The sequence below is a fragment of the Accipiter gentilis genome, chromosome 1, assembly GCF_929443795.1.
Source record: "Accipiter gentilis chromosome 1, bAccGen1.1, whole genome shotgun sequence".
NCBI classification, from domain to species: Eukaryota; Metazoa; Chordata; class Aves; order Accipitriformes; family Accipitridae; genus Astur; species Astur gentilis.
The window spans coordinates 51,140,634-51,163,102 of NC_064880.1; the positions used below are offsets into that span (position 1 = coordinate 51,140,634).

The 22,469-nt window shown below is 42.5% G+C and overlaps 1 protein-coding gene across 12 annotated transcripts in view; it reads left to right on the forward strand.

Moving 5' to 3' along the window:
• The window catches only part of LOC126044944 (uncharacterized), a 40,744-nt gene extending 22,067 nt beyond the window's left edge, over positions 1–18,677 (forward strand). For 5 of the 12 annotated variants that reach the window (XR_007507846.1, XR_007507852.1, XR_007507853.1 and 2 more), the window contains 2 exons: positions 863–7,203; positions 7,593–18,677. Coding sequence is in view for 2 of the 12 variants with exons in the window: in XM_049815391.1 (XP_049671348.1) it covers positions 1,228–1,289; positions 2,012–2,171; positions 7,090–7,203; positions 7,593–7,724; positions 13,501–13,686 (654 nt within the window). In the remaining 10 variants the exon portion in view is untranslated. The remainder of the gene's footprint in view (positions 1–862; positions 7,204–7,592) is intronic. The other 7 variants (XR_007507856.1, XR_007507847.1, XR_007507841.1 and 4 more) reach the window with 5 other exon arrangements.
• Positions 18,678–22,469: the final 3,792 nt, after the last annotated feature.

The following is a 22,469-nucleotide window of genomic DNA, read 5'->3' on the forward strand; positions in this document are numbered from 1 at the left end:
TTTTCCCCCCTTAGAAAACATAAACAATTCCCTTCTTTGCCCCGTGAGCGGGACGCCCGTGTCCTGGCAGCGCTTCCTCCATGCCGCAGCCAGCTGAAAAGATAACGAATGAGGACTACGTTGAGCCTCTTTCTCCCAGAAATAAGTTTATTCTCCCTGTCTGTATGTGTTTTAATACCACGCTCCTTAGGATGGTGTTTCTTGTTATTAATGATTACTACCGGTGTTTAAACACATCAGTTGGAATTGTGCTCTTGTTTAACACCCACGCGGTCCCGCCGAGGGCTCATTGCCTTCATTTAAGCTATATATTAAAAATAATAATAAAAAAAAGCCCTGCACGCTGATGTCCCTGGGTTGTTTTGCAGGGCCCCATCATTTAGCCGTTCTCCGCAGGTAAATAGGTCTTTTTTTTTTGGTCTGGCATGTTGATAAGCCTTCACACTTGGCTGGGCTCGAGGTGCGTTTGTGCAAAGGCAGATTGTTTTAGTTAACATAATCAGTGAACTCACTGTTCTACCTGGATGTCTGGGAGAATTGCCAAGAGATTTCCCAACATTTCAATCAGAGGCAGGGGCTATAAAGCTGTCAGTTTTCTTGTAGGCCAATTTGCCTTTGCCATGGTTCTAATGTTGTGCTCATTTATAAAGAAATCAGCCCAGGTCTTTTGGGGTAATATTTTATGCTGGTTTCAATTTGAAGAAGAATGATTTCTTTTTCTTTCTCACTTTTATTTATTTTGAAGATGCAATTTTAAAAAGCATTTCCTGACACAGAAAAATGCCTCACTTTAAGATTCTGATACAATAGTAATTTTTTCTAAAAAAATAATTAATTAATAATCCATTTTTGTTCCCAACAGTGGAGCCGAGTTCCTTTCACATATTGCACCAGCCTCAAGTAAATCTGTTCTTAAACAAAGAAATGGAACAACTCGGGTCAAATGTTCAGGGTGATCTTGGTCTGCGTAGTAATTACAATCAGAGATATGTTAAACTACCTAAAAATAATTCACTTCCACGGGAAAAAAGTATACCTACAAGTTTATGGTTTGCGGGTCATTGTCATCTACCCTACTTCCACCTGCTGTAATAAATTCTGGTGAAATATCTACTACTGAGTACTGAACTTAAAGATTTTTTTTTTTTTTCCCAAGCCTTCAATATTTACCACCTTGTGCCAGATTACGTCATGCAACCTTCAACGATGTTGTGACTTTTTCTTTAGCTGATGGGATGCAGAGGAGCAGGGGACCTCATCCGCTTGAAATTTCTTTCATGTTCCCCACAGTAAGTTTTTTGATATTTGGTCGATTGGATGTTTTTCAAGTATTTCATTGTGGTCGGGACCTAGGACAACCGTCTGCTATTTTTGCAAGTTGGCGATGAGAAAGGTGGACCCGTTCATTGTGCTCTGCAATGCTTCCAGTGGCAGGGACGATGCTGAACACATGGTCCTGTGCAAGCCTGCAGGACAGGAGTGCGGTGCCATCAAACATATTTTGCAAGAGCAAAATCTCAGTGATTTTGAAGTTTTGGGTTCCTGAGGGTCAGCGTCTTAAGAGCATGTTGGTGCAATGAAGAAGGATGATGGTGACCTGGAAAATAAGAGAGATGGGTTGGGGGACCTGGAAGTAAAACCAGGTTGAGCATCACCTGTCACGGGAGGATTTCACTCGTATCAGGAGTATATCAAAGCTTGACAAATTCACCTGTTGGAGACTTCACACAGCTGATTTATTTACCAGGACAGGTGGAGAGCTGCCCAGGCTTACTGCTGAGCAAAGTGGCATGAGAAGAGGCACATTAAAGAAGTTCTGCCTCTGATTGCAGCAACAAGAGTGCGACTGTTACAGCGCCGCAAATTAGCAGACGGTTTTAAACCAGCTCCCAAACACTGAAATTAAAAGCACTTAATACAGGAATCATATTCTCTAGCTACGGCACAACGGGACTCTGGTGAATTTAGTTTATAATGTTTCCGTGTTGTAACAGAAATTTGTCTTTTTGAGGCAATCAGGGGAGCCGCATTACAGCAGGACTTGCAAAGATTCGTGTTTGTGTCTAGTGGCTGCAAGTGCATTAACTCTTTCGTATGAACTTCTCTGCGAGCGCCACAATTTCTTCTATGCCGAATTCAGTGGACCTCTGAAAAATAACATTCAATTCAAGGTGAGTAGGGCATAGGTAACAAATTCTGCCTCGTGCTCATATCTTGAAGAGAAAAAGGGTTCTCAGCATGGAATTATATGAGTAAAGTTACATTAGACCACCTCCTCTTGGGGTAATTTGTTGCGACTTTAACAATTAAGTGACAGTCAACCTCTGGTGATGTGGCTAAGCTAACAACCTCATCCATGAACATTTAAATCAAGAATGCAATTTTTGGAAGATGATTATTCTCAAGAAGAAATAAAATAGTCTTACATTAATTAATTTTTTTCTACCCAAAATGATATTGGGTAGACATGTCAGCCTTTTTTCCCTTTCTCTCAAAGGTTGGCAAACACACCACAATACCATGTATTGTAATGAGGTAGCAGAGAAGACGACTGCTATGCTCATTACTGTTTCATTACTTTGTGATCGTGAGAGCTTTTTTCCATCAGTGCCTGATTTCTATATTATCAAGAGAAGGGCAAGGTCTTTGATGTTTTGTAACATTCTTCAGTGCTACTAGAAAACTACTTGTTTTCTTCTTTTTCAAGGATACGTCAGTGGTTTATAATTGATCTATAGCAGATCTTTCAGATTTAACCTTAGGTCATATATAAAATATTAAATATGGCCATTATAGGGACTATGCCTTTTTAGAAAACCGTATGGGTGTTAGCCTTTATGTCCTAGACAAATTCCAATTTAAGTAATTAAATTTTGCCTGCATTCATTTTCCATGCAATTTTAATTGGATACAATATTTTTCACTTCCAGTGCAAAGTAATAGTGCATTGTCCTGTGCTGTGAAAGAGTTAATACGTGCTGAGCTAGAGGTTGCTGCACTTCAGTAGTAAGTGAATCTGCTATGTATGTTTGAAGAAACCAGCACAGAAAAATGCCAAATCCTCTTGAAATAAGGTACAAAATTTGTCAGATGTTTTGGCATGCTGTAAACATTTAAAATTACATTAGTGGCATCCAAGTTATCACATACATATCCTACAAAGCAGATTGTCATAGTGTTCAAATATTCGGTATGCAGCTCATCAGATTGCATTAACCACCCCTACAAAAGGGAAAAGAATCAATACATATGTAAATGTGACTCTGGTTTAAAAAGCTATTCTTGGTTTTACTGTTACCATGCTAAAAGACGTTGTAAACTGCAACAGACCCGTTTCCTACGGGTTGGCTTCTCTGTGCCACCGGAGCAAGTGGAGCATGCGGCTTGCCAGAAGATGAGTGCAATGGAATGAGGGCTGGTGTTAATCATTTACAGAAGATCTTGTTCCATGTCGAGGAGGTGCCTAGAGATGAAACTCATTTGAGAGGTTTTCCTGGACTTTGGAAATCGCATAGATTGTTTAAACATTTATTATGGATTACATATCATGGGAGAAACATACTTTGGGTTTTGGATTAGGCAGTAAGTATTGTCATTAACACTAGGCTTTGTCTAATTTAAGAAATCTGCTTCAGTTATCTGAGGCTGTGAGGTCCGTTAGCACATTTTTCTTCATCTGTAGAAAATTTTACAGGTCATCTAACATTATACTTTTTAGTTTTCTAGTCTTGAAGATAAAAAACGATTCAAAAAGTTCACAAAGTCTGAAATTATCTGTATAAAAAAGAGCAGACAAATAACACTTTCACTAAGCAGAGGTCCTTGAAGTTGTTTACATTCATATATATCAATAAAATGAAAAGCCGGGTGTTCTTCTTCATTCTCCCCTTCGTACAATGTATTTGTTTCCTCTGAAAGGAGTTGGCACTGGGGAGAATAATGATTGAAATCCCAAAGGTGACAGAATTTGACCCTGACAAGGGTTGAGAAGTTTGGCTGAGCACAGCAAAGGAGTGAGACCCATGAATGCTTGGGGGACAACAGTCACCCCAAGGGCGAAGTGCAGAAGGGTGTTGCAAGGATGGGAGCTGCTCTTGGGTAACCCCGAAAGATATTAATCGCTTCGAGATCACATCTCCTCCGTTAAAATTTGCTCACCCTGATGTAGGGTATGGAAACCTGGCAGAGGCAAAGAACACGAGGGGAATTTTGGATTGGTTTGCTGACAGATGCCCGAGGGGGATCAGGAAGGCCATGTGGACAGACATAAGGATTTAAATGGTTTACGAGATAAACAAGCAGTAAGGGAAGGCAGAGGTGAGACAGAATGGAGACCTGCTCTGCCATCGGTGTAGTGAGCAGAGGCTGCCCAGGTTAGGTAGATGGGTTCAGGGAGAAATATTCCTAAATCACGAGGGAGACTCAATGTCTGGGGAGAGATTCACTCCCAGTCCTCCAACAAGGCATTTGCCCACAGTGCAGTTTTAAATATGAATTCACATTAAAATGCAGAGTTTTTTGTAGAATCAAGATCTCAGTGAAGGAATTCTTGTGCATTAAATACAGACAGGTGATCAATAGGGAAAGTTATTCATAAAAATATGATCAGAGAATATTTTGCCTTTTAAATTCCTTATTGAGTAGCCACAGTGGAGTTTTGGTTTGTTTACGTTGAGGAGCCCAAGAGAGAGCTATCCGAATATTTGAGGACAATCTGTGGGGATTTTTGCTCCCATCTGTGGCTTTCCTCTTGGAATTTAGTTCTCATGCTGTAACCTGAGCATCACTTTAGGTCATTCAAAACCATTTATTATCTTATTAAATGGAACTACCTTCACTGCTCCTGCATCAAGTTTTATGGGAATAAGCCCATGAAGCATCATGAGCGATGTTGTGCTTTGTAGGTTAAAGTGATGCAAATGCAACTTTTAACCTTGTGTTTGAGAAAGTAACGAGCATTCTAGTTTTATGGTTTTTTTGGCGTGTGTTCTTGCACGTTCAGTGCTGCTTTATGGCACACGCCACCACGCCGGTGAAATGCCACGACGTGGCGTGTGCCGCCTGGTTCTCCAAGAGCTCTCATGAGGTGGCCCGGCATGGAGAGCAGCCGTACGAAGCTGTGCACAGTCGGCCCTTCGGTAGCAATCTTCCCGTATTGAAGTGAATGAGGAGATCTGCAGACCTCTTCGCAGTGCCGTTTCAGCCAGCCTTTCGGTTGACTCTGGAAAGCCAGCAGCAAATTGGTCTGCATTGTCTCCAGGTTAGCATCGGAAAAGGATTAGAAACAGAAATGTTCAGTATACATTGAAGAGAAGGGAAACTCGATGTCCTTAGGATACATCCATCTTGAGCGTGTTTAGATTTCGGTGGGGATCACTGGTGCTGTGCTAGCAAGGCATCCCAGAACCCTGTGCTGTACGTAGTCACTGTAAACATCTTGCCCATCAAGGAGGACCCATCTTCAAGCTGTTTCTGCCACCGTTAATTCGTGGATATGGGGAGGGCTGAGATATCTGCTGTCAGTAAAGGACAAGCACTCTGAACAGTAGTTTCTCACTACTTTGTTCTTGGCTCCACAAGCCCGGGGACTTGCAAACTCAGAGATCTATAATAAAGTACCTTCAGAGGAACCAAAGGGAAAGAAAAATTATGCTGCAGGCCCCCTAGTCCTACGCAATAACTGCTTGGTCACTTGGATATTTAACAGTGATTTACAAGCATTAATGTAGTGGAGCCTCAATTACATCCTCAAGGGCAAGGAAGCGTTATCAGTCCATCTCCCTTCCCTCCCCACAGAATTTGCGGATGGAGTAAAGGTAACACAGCAAGGAGGGTTACAGGTGATTTCTCATCTGATGCTTTTACCACTGGGATATATTTCCTCTTCTCTCTCTTTCTTCTCCCCTTATCCCAAAGGCCTGAAAATGACACTTCTTTTCTGAGTATCTTTTGATATATTGATGTAGGGTGTCTGGAAAACCAAAGTTTTTGATTTGAAGTAATAGCCGCTGAGAATTCATTGAATATAGCACTTATTTTTCTTTCCAACCCTTCTTTACTGCATTGCGCCTCCAAATTTGTAATCTTTCAGCTATTATAAGACTGCATTATGACTATCCAATGATTACTGTGGGGTTAATAACTTTGTCCGGTGAATGTTGGTGTGCCCCTATTAATGGTATGTTTCGATTGGTTTGGAAAGCAAATTATTGTGTGCTTCACCTACTCAGAAACAGCTTTTCCATGAAAAGACAGAGTAAGACTGTATCTTTAGGAACAATCTGTTTTCTGTCTGTAATTAATATCTTCCGGATTGTTTGGCTACTTTGGTCAGTGTATCACAAACTAGACTATTATGCTCAAAGCTACTTTTGGGACATGCAGTAATAGCTCCTTTTGAAAGCATTAAGAGCAACCCCTGTAAATCACTGTGGGTTTGAGTAACTATCTAGCTTTGCCTAAACCATGCCAGGTTTCTGTAACAAGCTGATGAGCTATCACTGGGTAAAAAAATGTATCCTTGATTCACACCTCTCTGGTGTAAATCCTGTTGCAATTTCAAAAGCACCTTGTTATAACAGTGTTGGACAGAGGAATTCTTGAGGCTAAGTGACATTTACAGCCTATGATACTAGTGTATCTGCACTGTGTATCCATCAACATTTGGCATTTAAGAAAATCTGCTCATCCTCGCATCGCCTGTTAAACACTCACTCTATTAGCAAAAAAAAAAAAAGAAAAAAAAAGAAAAAAAAAAAAAGAAGAAAACCATCCTCTTTGCATTTGAGTTTTTAATGGGCAAAAAAAGGGTCAATTTGGCCACAATGGCATGAAATCAGCCCCAGATGACCTCAGGCAACTGTACACCTGGAAGCAAAAGGTGGGTTAAAATGACTTTTTTTTTTTTTTTTTTTTTTTTGTCCACAAGTTAATGCTGGAATAACTTGCACTCCTTAGCATGCACAGCTGTATTATCCCGGGGCAGTTTTTGGCTCGGTGTGAATTTACACATCTGTCAGATTGCTTGGAGATCCATAGGCAAAATGTAGCACTCGGGAACATTGTGTGGATTTGGGATGTTTCCTGTAGGACCTGGGAAGCGCAGAAGAACGAAAGGCTCGCCTTCTTGCCGCAGCCAGCGCTCCTCGCTGCCCGTTTCCCTCTGCCCTCCAAGGAACAGGACAAAAGCACTTCTGTCCGCAGGTGATTTTAGGCTCTGCTTCAAAACTTCTTTCTTAAGTCAAAGCCACATTTTTTAGTACAAATCTGCGTTCTTAATTTAAAACCGCTCGTGCGCTCCCTCCAGTTTATTCCAAATAGCAGTCCCCAAGGGGTGTTGGAATTCATGTTAAGGACTACAGGTCGGTCTGATTTGGTTTTTAGGAAGCGTAAGCTAAGCACCAGATTGTGATTACTGAAAGCTAATCTCGGTCTTTGGCCGCAGGTCAGGTTCCTTTTTTTTTTCTCCAACTTCCTATATTGCTTCAGCCATTTCTATGTCCTCTTTTCTTCCTGGGCTACTGTGCTATAGTGGTTCAGCTCCCTATTTTCTGTGTCTTTGAAACCAAGGGCATTTCCCCTGTCTTCTCCAGGTGCTCTGCTTCGCGTACGATTCCGATTTCTACTCCAGAGCTCTTCATACCCTCTCGATGCTGTGCGATGGCCTGAGCTGGAGCCCTGAAACCACACGATTCCTGCACCTGCCTCTGCTACCAGCTTCCCAGGTGGCCTTTGGAATATTTTCATTTATTCGCTATACAGTGGTTTTACACCACTCTGGCCTGTAACTTGCATCTGAGATTGCTGCCATGTATTTTAATGCATAATGCGTTTTGGGATGCAGTTTGCGTGCTACTACGTAAAATATGGTTGCATTGGTCATGTGGCAAATCATTTTTTAATTCATAATCCTGGGACAAGCAAAATGAATGCAATTTTTCTTTAATTTTTACAGCGCGAGAGTGAACACAGTAGAGCAGCAGAGGTTTTTCTTGCTTGCGGAGCCGCGTTGTAGGGTTTGGGGCTGTGTCGTGCGTGTTGGTGGAGCGAGGTGCAAGGCAGCCGTGCTCGCTTTGATTGGTTTTGGGGGAGGTTGTGCGGTGGCGTAGCTCACAGTGGAGCTGGCACAGCTTCCAGGCCTGGGGTTAAGTTGCTCAGTTTGGTTCAATTGGTAATTAATAAAAGCAATGGCCAATTTGACTTTATACCATGTGTCTGTCTGTGTGGAACCTGGCACGCGCAAACCCTCTCTCCACCGAGCAAGATGGTCAGTGTATTTTTTGACGTGCACGTTATTCTGGGAACCTGGAAGCGTGTGAAATTTCGGTGAGGGGAAAGAAGCCTCCTGGCCCCTGACATAGGTTTAAACCTGTAGTTAAATATGACTTCCAAAATGTTTTTTAAGTGCTGGTGTAGGCTCACCTCCTACAGCTTCCAGATTTTTAGTAGACGGGTCCATCGGAGTTTCAGGGCAGCATCTCAGCAGTTGGGTTGTCTCGTAAACCCAGAAGGGGCCACCAACATTTTGGTGCAAGACTTCCCCCCCTCACCCCTCCAAAGAGGAACATCTGCTCCTTAGCATGCTGCTCATTTCCATGGCAGGACTCCAGTTGCTCTTCCAACGCAGAGCTCGGCAATAGTAGCGCTGGTGTCTGAGCTCTGGAACAAACCAAGTGGTTTGCGTGTGCTTTTGTGTGCCATGAGTTATTTCTACTGTGTGCTTATTTATAATAATGGGCATTCATTATTATGAGAGAGCCTTTTTGCTCAGGAATCATCACAGTACACGCTGTAAATGCATCTTGACAATAGTTTGCGTTTGTATATTATGGACTCATAATACGTATTTATTTGTGTGTATAAAACTGTAATACCAAATGCATAGTAAAAAAAAAAAAAAAAAAAAAACTTAGGAAATTGCATGAACAGTAGTTCCATTTAAAATATCATATCTTGGCCAATTTTGTTATGTCCAAATATCCTAGTCACATTGTAGACTAACAGCCTGCCAAATTTCACTTAAAAGCACAGCCAATTTTTAAGTTACAGAAGCACAAAGAGCAGTGGAATGTTCTTTTTTAGGACTCCTCTAACTTAAACAAAAATTATAAGGTTTTTATTGTTTTGCTTAAATCCAAGGGAAAAAATATTTGCTGCAACTCAGCCTGGATCACGCTGCAAAATTCAGCATTTGGCTGACTACATGACCAGAGTATGCTCCTTAAAGCAAGCTGATTTGCTTGCTAGAAGTTCAAAGCCCATGTAAAACTATATCTATTGGTAACTGTGAGTCAGTTAGAGGAATTTTTATTCATGGAATCTAGTTTTATTTTTTTATTTATTTACTCCCACCCCACCTCAAAGCAGAGCAGTTCTGCCATTGGGCTGCCATTAGCTAGAGGTATTTTCCCCACTGACTGCTGTTCTGAATTGGGCTCTTTAGAGATGCTTTATCTTGCTCTTTTCAGAATGTGACAGGATACGCTGTCTCACTCACAGTGCAATAAAGAGAAAGTTTAAAATAATCTAAAGTAAGAAATACTGACTGATTTTTGCTCCTATCAGTGGTGGTCAGGAACTACTATTGAGATGTCTTAAAGGACTGAAAATAATATTCAAATTGTGGGCATAAGCCCAAATGTTGCATGAAAGAATTGGTTTTTTATTTTAACTAAGGTTTTGTTGTCAGGAGAAAAAAAAAGGATCCACTTTTAAGATTTCTTATCTACACACTTAAAATCATTTTCCACTGGCATCAAAGGAACAAACGCATAGACTCATTAGAATAATTACAGAAAAGAAGAGAAAAATGGAGTCGGTGCGTTAAAATCTCCATTTTAGCTCCATATAGCGCCTGCCGCGTGGGGGGAAAACAGTTAATTAGGACAGCAAAAGACAGCACTGAGAAAATGCGCTGCATGACAAAGGTGGCAGAACTCGTCCAAGATTCGTATTGAACGAGTAAGTTATAACCATCCCTATGAGATGGCTTTAAATAAATAAATAAATAAATATTAAAAAAAAAGCCCCCCTAGCAATCCCCCGTCACTCGGTTAGAGTATTTCCAAAAGGTTACGGTTGTAAACCAGTATTTATTTCTCCTGCGCAGCCGGCTGGCTTCTCCCTCTCCCCTCGCCGCGCCGCCTCCAGCCCTGTGCCGGGTTGCCTGTTCTTTATTCCCAACGCAGCTTTTAGCCCGCGTGGCCAATCGGGGCGGCAGCGCCGGCCCAGGACCGCGCTTGGTGCTGAGCTCCAAATGTGATTCCAGCCCTGACAGGGGGATTATAGGAAACAGATGACTTACGCTTCTAATTTGTGGCCTTAAATTGCAAACAGAATTTCAGGAGTCGAGCGGAGTAATAAATGGCAATAGAGAAAGCCACACACAGCCAAATCAGTATGTGGTGGTTGTAGGTTAAACTAAATAGGAAGAGACAGGTTATGATGGTTTAGTGTATTACAGAGAAGAAAGTCTTAAATTACTAGTGCTGAGAGGTATTGCACTATAGCAGACAGTATTGCATTGTGTAGTCTACAGATATCACAAGCAGAACAATAAAAAAGCAGGTTTAGCATAAAACCTGTTGCTGGACAAATCTTTTTTCTCCCTTAGAAATGGAAGCTGTGTTTTATGTTTGTTTTGACCTTAACTATATGCTTGCCCCTTAACATCTGTTTTCTACTGTTGCAGTTTTTCACACCAAATTAACTGTCAGGGCTTCAGATAAAATAAGTTAAAAATACTTCCAAATTATTTTTTGTTGACTTTCAGGACTAGAAGCGTGTCCTGTTACTCTTCCTGTCCTGGACTGCAGCGCTTATCTCTCGCAGGCATAAAATATACGCCGTTAAACGTTTTCAAACAATTAAAAATTAAAATGGCAGATTTTAAACTTTTTTCCCCCTTTTTTTCTGCTTATGGCAGCTCTGCCAGCCGCTGCTTTTTGTGTAGTGGCATCAGAGTACGTTTTGGAGGAGGTTTTTGCGCTTTCACGTTGGATCTGCTGACTTCTTTTGTTATCATTTGTAGCTTCTGGTTCTGAAAAGCTTCGGCGTGTTTATTTAATGATGATTTGTATCAAAAGCTTGCTCCACGGTGTTAATTGGTGCATGCTCCTTGTAAGCCTCGAATTATAAAGATATATTCTTAGAACCCAGAGCGGTTTCAGATGTGATATGCTGACGACTAACGTGGGATTTGCTTTTTTTCATCTCAGTATGAGAGGGAAGGAGAGATGAGGAATATGCTTAAAGGTCTGGAGTAATAGCTGGTACCACAAAGGCATCTGTCAATTGCTAGTATTTCTTAAGCCTCTTAATTTGAAGATGTATTTTAAAAACTGGAATGAGTCTATTCTTTGACAGTACGTGATCTCTGGAGTCTCTGGAACCCGTTCGAAAAACGTTCCCATTACACACCAAGTAACACGGAGGTATTATCCTCCCGCCCAGATAACACTGCCCTAAAATGACAACTGGCCAGACCTACAAATAGCATTAACCCGAAGATTTAAAACAAGAGAGGAAAAATAAACCTTTGGCTCCCGGGTACTTTGCGTTGCCATGCCGTATAGGCCGTTAATCTGTGCAACCTGTAGGCTCCATCCTGGTGATTTCCCAGTCGGAGAAACCCTTTAGTCTTTTGGGGCATCGTAGCAGGGTCCAACGTCGATGTTTCATTCCAGGCAGCGGAGCCTGCCTGCATTTGAATGAACATAACTGTTATTATTGCAAAATGATTATTGTTTTAAGCAGGTCTTTTGATTATCATTGAAAATGACTGGCTAAATACATTTTGATTAATCGCTTGCAAAAATTATGCTTGTTAGAGCTGTTTTATATTCTCTGTCGCTGTGTTCTCACTGTAGGTTATAGCCATTTCTTTACAGCTGAAGATTTTTTCCCTTTAAGTCACCTGGTGAGAAAGGAAAACAAATCTTAGTTGAAAGCTTTTGTCTGCGAGACAGAGTCCTCTTTTCATCCCTATGTCCTTTAAAAAAATGCTCAATTATTGTCTGTGCCATAGAGGAAAGAATGGGGCCTACATAGGACCTGAACCTTTTCAGACAGGAGATGGCTTTTGTTTTTGCACCCCATCAACACCGCTCACCTAATTAAATCTGATATCTCTGGCTGAAGCAAAATGATTTGTTAATAGTTCTTTGGGAATTTCCTTAATGAGTTTAGATGTCTTTTGTATGGTACATGTGGGGGTATTTTGCAAATGGAGCTGAAAAAGAAAAAAAGAAAAAAAAATGGGGCAAAGAGAGAGGAGAAAGAGCACCAAACCAAGGAGCAAGGTGTGGGCTGACGGCGGGTCCTGGTGGGCTGCAGCCAGTCATTAGCTGGGGACACGCGGCAGAGATGCTCGGGAAGAGCCCTCCCCATCCCACACAGCCAGGGACATCTGTCAGGGACTCAGATATTACACCTTGATCAGGCCGAGACAGTGACACCATTTTCTTTAACAAACACCAGCAGCTTTTCTCTCTCCTTTATTTTAACATTTCTCAGGGGTTGGATTCCCTTTCTTCTCCTGCTCTGCTGAGAGTAAAAGGAGCTTGTTAACTTGCTTAGATATTTTGACTGCTGATGCACTTTGGCCACTTGCCTGTGGTAACAGTGTCAAAGCATTACTTGGGATAATTGCTATATTTGCAGTCTGAAGAGTGCTCTGACTTAGTGTTCAAGCTGCTGAATAAAAAAGAAATTGTCATTTTGGAAGAAATCTGTGAATTACCCTCCCAGTTAAAAAAGCGCACAATTTTCAAAATGCCTTTCCCCCTTGTATTCAAGCATAATGTTATTCAGATAATTAACATTTTAATAAATCTCTTAAAATATGAGATAGCAGCTTAAAAGGCTTTGGTTTCAGTAGGGTTTTGTTTTGTTTTTATTTTTAGCTTTGGGGATTAACCACTATGGGGCTCTATTTCTTCATTCTGCGCATACCCAAAAGTACCCACCGGTCCATAAAAACACCGTGCGCTTCTAGCCTGGGTTTTTCAAAGGGTACGGGATCAAGCTCACAGGTTTCGCCAAATTTACAAGTCTTCCTAGTTTCACGCTTTGAACTAGTACTGTAAAATATCAGTGTTCTTGTAATTACAAAGTAACTGGGATATTAAAAATATTAGTTACATTGTCAATTGTGTCTCAAGTCATACTGTGTATGGATAGCTTGTGACAATTTTTTGATAGCCCTTCATTTAGTAAAGATGTGAATAATTTATACGTGCTCTTATGACATCCATTTTCCAAGTGGAAATTGAGACTATAATAGAATTTAATTGTATGAATATGCTACAAGAAATGACATCTTTGAACTGTATTTGTTATGCATTACACCTTTCTGATACGTTTGTGCGTCCCATTTGTTGTGCAATCTTTTGTCTTTGAAAGATTAGGCCAGATACCGTAAGCAAGCTTTGGGCTGGGAAAAAGTTCAGGTTTCTTGCAAACTCACTGAATGCCCTCAAGCTTCCTCTGATCCCCCTTTAGCAGGGGCACCCGGCAGGATCGTGTCTGGTAGCAGCAAGGCTTTGGAGTCCAAGGACAGTGGTCCATAGAGTCGGGTCAAGACTGCCATCGCCAGCTCAGGGCGAGCAGAGGAAGAGATGCTCCAAGCCAACGTTGCTTCTCGTGGCCCCTTTGTTTTCAAGTGTGCCCCAAAGCTCTCAGATATAAAATAAACAAAAAGAAAAGATATTTTCTGATAGTCTGCATCTTGTTTCAAATCCTACTCTTCTGGATTCACGCTTTCAAAATCGCACGGGATTTACTGTATCATAGCACCTAGGCAATATATAGTAGGCTAAATCTGTCTGGAAATCCATCATTTAATACGATCTAGAGGACATTCGATAGGAGAAACCGAACAACGAAAGGCTTGAATGGACCTTTCCAGCACCAATCCTCAAACCCAATTTAATCAGCCTAGCAATTACCAGCATTAGCAGCCCTGCCGCTGTTGCTCCCTTACCTGTGTTAGGATCCAACCCTGTTGCATCTGGCTCCTGTCATTTTGTGGCATACTGATAAACAGCTATTGATTTAATCAAAATTACGTAGGTTGGAAGCCAGGACAGTGCTTGGCCCCAGGAAATCTTGCGAGGAAGCACCTAGTAAAATTACTCATCCTGCATTTTTCTGTTGCTCGTAGGCTTCAACGCTTGCCCGCTCTAATGCAAAGTGAAGCATACTTTGTTCTACTGCCTCCAGATACCTTGTGTGGCTGCCTGATGCACTCTGATGTGCATTTTACCTGGCATTTGGGAGTATTTATTTAACATAGGCATGATTACTGCTCTTACGGTGTTAATTCTGAAAAATGCTGACCTCTTCCAAAAAGCGCTGATTGCTCTACTGACGGACAAGGTGGCAAAGGGGAAAGGTATCCGGCGTGGTGCAGGGGCGCAGCTGACGTGACCTGAGGCTGTTGTTGGGGAGGGTTTAACGCGCATGACAAATTTGCTGCTAACAAAATTGTTCGAGGGCCAGATTTTACTCCAGGTTATGTGGATTTAAATTTGCAACAGTTCCAGAGGTTTCGTTTGTTACTGGAAATTTCAAAGATGGGTTAGGTCAGAACGTGGCTGCTTGTGTTTTGGGGTGTGTTCTGCTCAGTGGGGGAAACCCTGTCCATTTTACCTCTTCCTTTATTTAATTCTTCCTTTATAATTACCTTTATGTTTTTGGAAGAGCTCTCTCTTTCTAAATGGCTGTCCTGTGCATTTTCGAACTACTTTTCAATTAAAAAAAAAAAAAGCAAACCAAACCCAACCCCCTAAAACCCCACTGAAAAAAAGAAATCACCCCCCCCCCCCAAGAAAAAAAAAAAAAAAGAAATTCTAAAAGTTAAATAGTACGAAAGAAAAGCTCCCTTCTGTTAGGGTAGGATCACCAGGGCTGGGATAAGCCCCTTGCAATATTATACATATTTGAAACATGAGAGCTATTGTTTTGAAGCTCTACTATGTTATTGTCCTGCTTGTCTGAGTAAGAAGCGTATATCTCTGGTGGATGGAGGTTAGCTAAGTAAGTCATGCATAGATGGAATTTATTAAGTTTGCATGGTAGTGACAGCTGTGAGTGGGAACAGTAACTCTGAACGTGCCAAGGGCTGAGAAAGGGAAGGAATTTTCATATGTGTCTTAAAGGAAAACGGTGGGGTAATTGTGAAAGCTCTTCTAATCACTCCATCTCATTACCAAGGGGGAAAGTCACTGAAATGATTTTTAAAGTGTAATAGTCTGGCAGGAGGCTGTCTTTGGACAATCTCACCAGGCAGATGAGGACAGGGAAGAGTAGGGTTGTGTTAAAAACCACTGAAAATCAGAGGCTTTAATACAAATCCACTCAAACAGAGTTATAAATATACATCAGTGCAACATAGCAACTGGTTATCTGTTAAATTGGCTAAAAATGTTTTTTTAAATATAGAATTCACCCCCAAATCGCTTCCTAGCCATCTGATCTTCAGGAGATTCTTGTGGAAACACTTCTTTTTTCCTTCTTTTTTTTTTTTTTTTTTTGCATTCCCGCTCTGCCTCCTGAGATGAAATTCACCTTCGCCGCCGGATCATTAAAATGGCAGCTGTCACTTAGAGGGAGGCAAATTCCAGTTGCTGGGGCTGATCCTGGCAGCCGCCGCGCGTGCGAGTGACACGAGGCTCGTTGGGACAGCCAGGAGAAAGGTCACCCTGGCCCGCGAGAACCAAGGGTGGGCTCCCCGGAGTGCCAACCCAGGCAGGGACAGAGGTGGAAACACCGGGAAAGGGGGAAAGAATTAAGTCATCTGATATTAAGTCACCTCGTCCTCCTGGTTTATTGCTCTGGTTGTGGTGGAGCAGGCTAAGCCAGAAAACCCAGCTTGGGCAGGGATGCTCCGACCCAAAAACAGTGAGAGGAGATGTCTCCTGCCACCCAGTGCTGCGGTGAGCGGTTATGGACCAGAATACGTCTTTTTAACATCCCTTTGAAACCCAAGACCCTTCTCTGGCAGTCGTGGGGCTACCAAAATGAGAAGTGACCCCTTTGCACCTCCTTTTCCCCTGCCCTTGGCGCCTTTCCTCCTCTCGCCCTAACCTTGCTGGACCCTGGATCCCGTCCCTGTACGTTGGATATATCAAACCTGCCACAGGATGGGCCCTGTCAATACATTTTTGTGTGATATAGGTAAAACGCTGACCAGCAGAATACGATACCTGCCCTGTTTTTTTAATAGGGCTACCTTTTCCTTTTGTTTGTTATAATGTATATTTAAAAATAGCCCCCATCTTCATAGCTGTCAGCACCATCCAGATTTTTTTTCAGGCAGATTAAAAGTAATTCTAATTTTAGAGAGGTCTTTAGGTGGCATCTTTTAATTTTCACCTTTTCCGGGGCTTTTGTTGCAGCCTAAAAATGAGCTTACAGTAGGTTAAATCCATGTTCTTAATGAAGCACTTCTTGCTCTCTGTTTTTTTGTTGTTAGACCACATAGGATATGTTCTGTTGATGTGTGGGGACTTATGATTAGATGAGAATTTACCTCTGAGGAAGCTCAGATTATCACACATAAAGCATCAGAAATAGAAAAATGATGTGCACAACCATGAAAAAAACAATGGATCTTATCTTTAGGTTTTTTTCCTAATCACCCTCCAGCATCACTACAGCAGTTAAGTTGCCTCAGGGCTCGCTAGGATTTATAGTTTATTATAACATTGATAAGAGCAGCTGAGCGAACAGTGAACTGGATGTTCGGTAAATATTAGTTTGAATTCATGGCAGAATTTTGATCCGATGTGTTCACAATTCTCCTGTATTTACACAGTTCACTGCAAAATTGCACTGCGTCGACTAGTTTGACAAATTGTGTGCGTGTGTGTGTGTTTGTGCGTGCTTTTTCCCTGAGTAGATGCCTGAACTAACCCATGTAGATCAAACAGCTCTCGTTGTGGCTGAAAACACAGTTTGAAGTTGATGTTCTGTCTGTCACATGAATTACATATTTCAGTTAATAAGTTATGCAAATGGTGAATTTTGTGTTAGGCATTTGCAGCCTTGACTTTGAGTTTTGAATAACATCCAGGCTAATAGTTTGATGGTGAAATTAGTGAGTAATTGGGAACAGCAAATCATTGCTTTTGTGATCTGTCCTTGAATCATTTAGATAAAACTGTTCCCTGTGAATTGTTTCCTTGTCTTATATTTTGACACTTGATGCCGCATCATTAAGGGATTACCCTGAGGAGCTTTCCCTTGATTTGCAGGGGAGTAAAATCAACCCCCCAACGGGAAGCCCAGCGCTGAGTGGGAATACCAGTGCTACCTTAATGCTACCTAATGGATGTCACCTCCGTGGATTTATGAATCCCATTGCATCTAAATAATGGAGGAGAAGTGATGCAATACCCTTCACCCCTTGTTCTCTGTGGCTCACCAGCGCTGGAGTCTGACAGTAGCTTCTCGTAATCCAAATTCACTATTTGATGGGAATTGTGGTACTCATATTTTTTCTAGGCATGGTCAAAGTCAAGAAATCCTGGGTTAGAAAGTTTTAAAAAAGGAAGTGAAATAACACCAAAATTAAACCAAAGTTTTAATTCCACGTCATATTTTTTTAAGCAACAAATGGAGACCCATTATAAAACCCACTATGAAATGCACAGCTACAATAGGTTATAAAAATACCGAGTTACCTCTAATGAGCCCATTGGTTTGCAGTGTCTGCCTATTAGTAGGAAGGCAGAAGATCATGCCAGGTCTGACGTATGCCGTGAGCCCACACGTGGACACGAGCCACCTGCCCAATCTATCGGAACGGTCTCTGCTCCCCAGGGCCAGGCCGTGCCAAGCCATGCCACATCTGGGCCTCACATCTGCACAGCAAAGAAACCTCCATTGCCTTCCTGAGAGCTCTTTGTAAGCTCATTAGAATAAATAAATAAATACATGTAGAAAAAAGTGCGCCCAAAATCTCAGCTGCGGGATCTCAGATCTTGCGGGATAATTTAGAACAGATACTCTTGCTACCCATTTTAGCAGAGGGGAGGATTTTTTTCCAGGACTTTCCAGACCAAGAAAGTCTGCTGGTGCTGTGAACCAAAGAAGGAAGAAGTGGAAACCCCCCACTTCATGCTTCTCTAAGTTAAATCACTTATCCGTGTTTTACCAGCCTTTATCAGAGTTTGTACACTTGCTCCAATTAAACTATTTTTTCTTCAGGGGAGCTCGCGAGGCACTTACATAAATTCTCTTAATTTCTGAGTAATGCAGTCCTGACAATCACTTAAGACAGTGTAGCTGATACTGCTGTCAGGGAAGACTCTTTTTCAAAAGAATGTTTTTATAGAATATCACTGTGACACTTCGCTTAGATGGATGTCTTTAGCAGAATTTGATTAATGTAATGTAATAAAAGAGATGCACACTAAAGTGTCTGTACATGTCTTGTTAAGTATGTTTGATTCATTATATGTAGTTCTCCTCACTTCTTTTCTCTTTCCTCAGTTCATTTTTTATCATTTCAATAATATATCTATAAATATGAAAAAGTTGGCACTTTCTTTGACATATATGGCTATTAATTCATAACTCTAAAAAATTGTATCTTTCAACTTGTCACTTTAAAGCTTGTACAGTTTATTACAGTAAGTAACCTGTGTTGGAAATTAGATTTTGAACTTTAGCAAGGAGATAAATAAGCTTGTGGACATAGAAGTTATGGAGAAGATACCTAGATATAGTGCTAGAATAAAATTGCATGAAAAGATCACTTACTTGAAGATGATAATTTCAGAGCTCCCTGAAGATCACATTAAGATTGCGTATTGGAAATGGGCTTCAGCTTGAATTCCAATAACTTTAATTCCTAGAAATGGCATTATTTCAGTTAATCCTTTTCCTTGGGTGTGTGTGTTTGTCTCATTCTGTAGGCCAATAATACATATCAGCAGCATGCAATTTCACTAAATATACAAAATTTACTTTAGAAAGACTGAAAATTCATCTAGGCCAAGCTTTGTCTGTCCTTTTGCAGCATCAATCAATCTGAGGAAGGGGAAAACCTGGAAAATTTTAATATCTTTGCTATATAGCATACGACATTTCAAGTGAACCAGGTTAGCTATTTCCTAATTGGCCAACTAAGTCACAGGGAAGCAAGGACAGTCCTTAACTTTTTTGCTTTGCTTTGATAGCAAAATAGCCACTCTGCTTCTTTTCTAGATTGCTTTTAGTCTATGACTTTTTCAGAGCGTGTCCGACAGGTCCAGCCCGATCTTTGATGGCGTCAGGGCTGGGACTGCAGAGACTGTCTGCGCCGCGGATTCTGCAGCTGGGATGTCGTCTTTGTGTGAACTTCTCAGGACTCATCTGGACTTGGGAAACTTTCATAAGTGAGTTAAGCAGAGCAGGAGCTCCTGAGCTGGATGCCCCTGGTGATACAACCCAGCAGGACAGCATCAACCCTCCCAGTGTGACCACACGGAAGGTCTACAGCGGCAAAACTTGGACAAGCGAGCCACGGGGAGGGGAACGAAGGAAGGATGCGGCCGCCCTGCAAAATTATCTCCATCCTCCTGCCAGCAGGATTATTTCACTTGGTTTTGGCAGGGCACGGGGCGCTGATGACCGGAGCTCAGCAGGCAGAGCACGAGGAGCTCACGCAGCCAACATGCCAAAGCGCAGACCACATGAAACGGGGGGTGGGTGGAAGCGTGTGCCCTGGGGCCCGGCGATGGATGGAAGGTGGGTTTGTCAGCGGCAGAAAATACAGAAGTCGGGGCGGCCCAGGGACGATGGGAAACCGCACAGCGTAACTGCTGCGCAGGTTTACAAATCACAAAGCGCCTGAAGATTACAGAGCGAGCAGGGTGGATGCGGTGGGTGGAGATGTGTGAAATCAAAGCTCCCAAGTGAGGACAGACGGACCAGCCGCAGGAAAGGGAAGGCGAGAAAGGTGGAGGTGCAGCAGAAGACGTGCCGTTTGGTACGCAACGTAGGTGCATTTTGCAGTGACTTTTTCTGCAAAGCTGAAAAAGGCTCTATTCCAAATGTTTTGCCCTGGTTTCTGTTGGACCAGGGCATGTGGTGTTGCTGATGTGTAGCCTCAGAATGCGGTTGTATTAATCAAGCGTACATAGTAAACAGGATCAAAAAGGAGGCAGGGGGATTCACTTTTGAGAAGCGTTCAAGCTTCAGTGTTTTCCAAAGCTTTGAGGAAGTGCACAGGGTTCCCTGGAAGCCACAGCTGACTGCTGCGGGTTTGTAGGCACCCCTGCAAAGGGAAATGAGTGTTCACAAAACAAAGGTAGGGTCCTGGGATGAACGCTGGACCAGTCGCACGTACACCGGCAGAGATTAACGTTTGTGATGTGGGGAAAAGTTGGCAGCATGGAAAATGCTGGCCAGTAAACTGGGAGGTGTGCCGTGTCCAAGAGCTGGGACAGCTACTCCGAAACTGGTCCTTCACGATGCAGTCGCATCTCGGATTTTGGAGCTCCTGTCTCCTGCGCAGGGAAGACGGTCCTGCCAGACACGCACAGGGAGGTGAACTCTGTTTGCTCATGACTTTCTTATTTATAACAGTCATTAAGCGGCCAGGTAAAGAAAGCTCAGCAGGCTTTTCACCTTGAACAAGCTGTTTCTCAGGGGAGTCAAACCAGCTGTATTGATTCCTGTCAGCACACTTGTCTTTGGGAAATCATTTGTTTTATAAAACCAGATTGCCAGATCTCTACAGCAGAAGGAAAAGAGAGAAAAAACAGGTTTTGAATGAAAATGAACAAAACTTCTAGGAGTGAGGAGCTCCTATCAGTCATAATCTGCAACATCTGAGCATGAGCAGCTGGGATAGGCACCTGAAATAATGAGTGAGCGGCGAGAGAGAGGACCACTGCTATAAGAAAAAAAACCTTCATGGACGTGTTAACCTCAGTGTGAACATGGTGCACCTCCAAGTTAACTTTTCAGGGGATGACAAATATCCTGGTGTCTCGGGTGTTTTCACCAGGGAAATTCATCTCACCCGTTGGGTGCCACGAGCCCCCCCCTGCTCCTCCCTTTGCCTGTGTTTCAGTTCCTGACGCTGATGCTCCTGTCCCACACAGATTTACTAACGCCCGACGCCAGCAGGCGATTTACTGCCTGCTTTGTGCCTAAAGCTGCTGTGGTCCACCACACCTCTGCTCCATACCTACCCTGCCCGAGGGACTCAAGTCTACGGCGGGTGCTTTGACCATGCTGGGTTGCATGCAGGGGCAAGGAGGCACTATGGGCAGAGGTTTTGCTACAGGAAAAGGTCAGCATTGAATATTGCCTTCTCCTGACTTATGGTCATGATTTGGATCCAAATACCTGACATCCAGAAAAATGACATTGCCCCTGAACCTACAAAGATTTTTCCAATCCTCTTGAAACTATCGCACTTCAATATGAGCATGTGTGTAAGTGCAGCAGCACGTTGGAGATCCTAGGACTGCTCAGGAGGTGCTTCACCCAACAGCTGCTCTTATTCTCTTCTTGAATCCACTGCTATAAAGTGGTTGAGACTCAGAGGAGCATCCTCAGCTGTAGAAACCGAGGGAACCTCTCATCACAATGATTTCAGATGTACATGCTGGGCAGGAAATAACTAGTTTCTACTGTGAGTCAGGTAAAGGACCAGAAGATAGCTCTCCCACACTTAAGTAAGCATTTTTACCTGCAGGGAAAACTATACATGACTACTGTGAATAACAGAGATAGGTGATTAGGATGCTTGCTCACCCTAGGAGGAGGATTATTACTGGTCTCAGTCGATACGCACGTGTAAGCCTCGCACATCTCGCTTGCCAATTTAGACTGCTTTGCTTACGGACTTTCACGAACCTCCTTCACGTGCACCCAGGTGTGCATGGTAAAGGAAAACCTTGCCACTTAGCCCAGCATTGCTGAGGTTTCCTGGCCGAGGTGTGGGCTGGCACAGGTGGGACTGCACCCTGCAGCAGCACAGGTGCCTTCACTTGGGCCTGATTGCAGGGGGTGACTAGCAGAAGAGCTGGGCTCTCCTCTTTTTTGGGTCAAGGAGGGAAGGAAAGAAGAAGGAATGCACTCCGTTTTAAGGTAAGAACAGCTACTGGAGGTGGGAAAACAAAGCAGGGGCTACGTGTTGTGGTAGCTTGCGATCTCTTTGCGTTTAAAAACTAAGTACTGAAACCTGAATTTCCTTTTTGTGGCAGAAAAGGCTTGGAGCGGTTGGTCTTGGGGATGTTTAGTGTTTGAGCTCTGGTCTTGCTGTTTGCTTTGCTTTTTTCAAACAAATCTCTTGAATATGTTCTTAAATAAAACAAGCAAATAAGGTTGTCTTAAAGGAGTTAGTGCGTTTGCTTGTGTGATTATGTTAAGCGTGTGCTTAATTGTTCCTTTGATACTAGCCAAGGTACATAGATAGCTGCTCTGAGTAGTTTCTGTGAGATGGTATCTCTTCTTTCTGTGCATTTGTG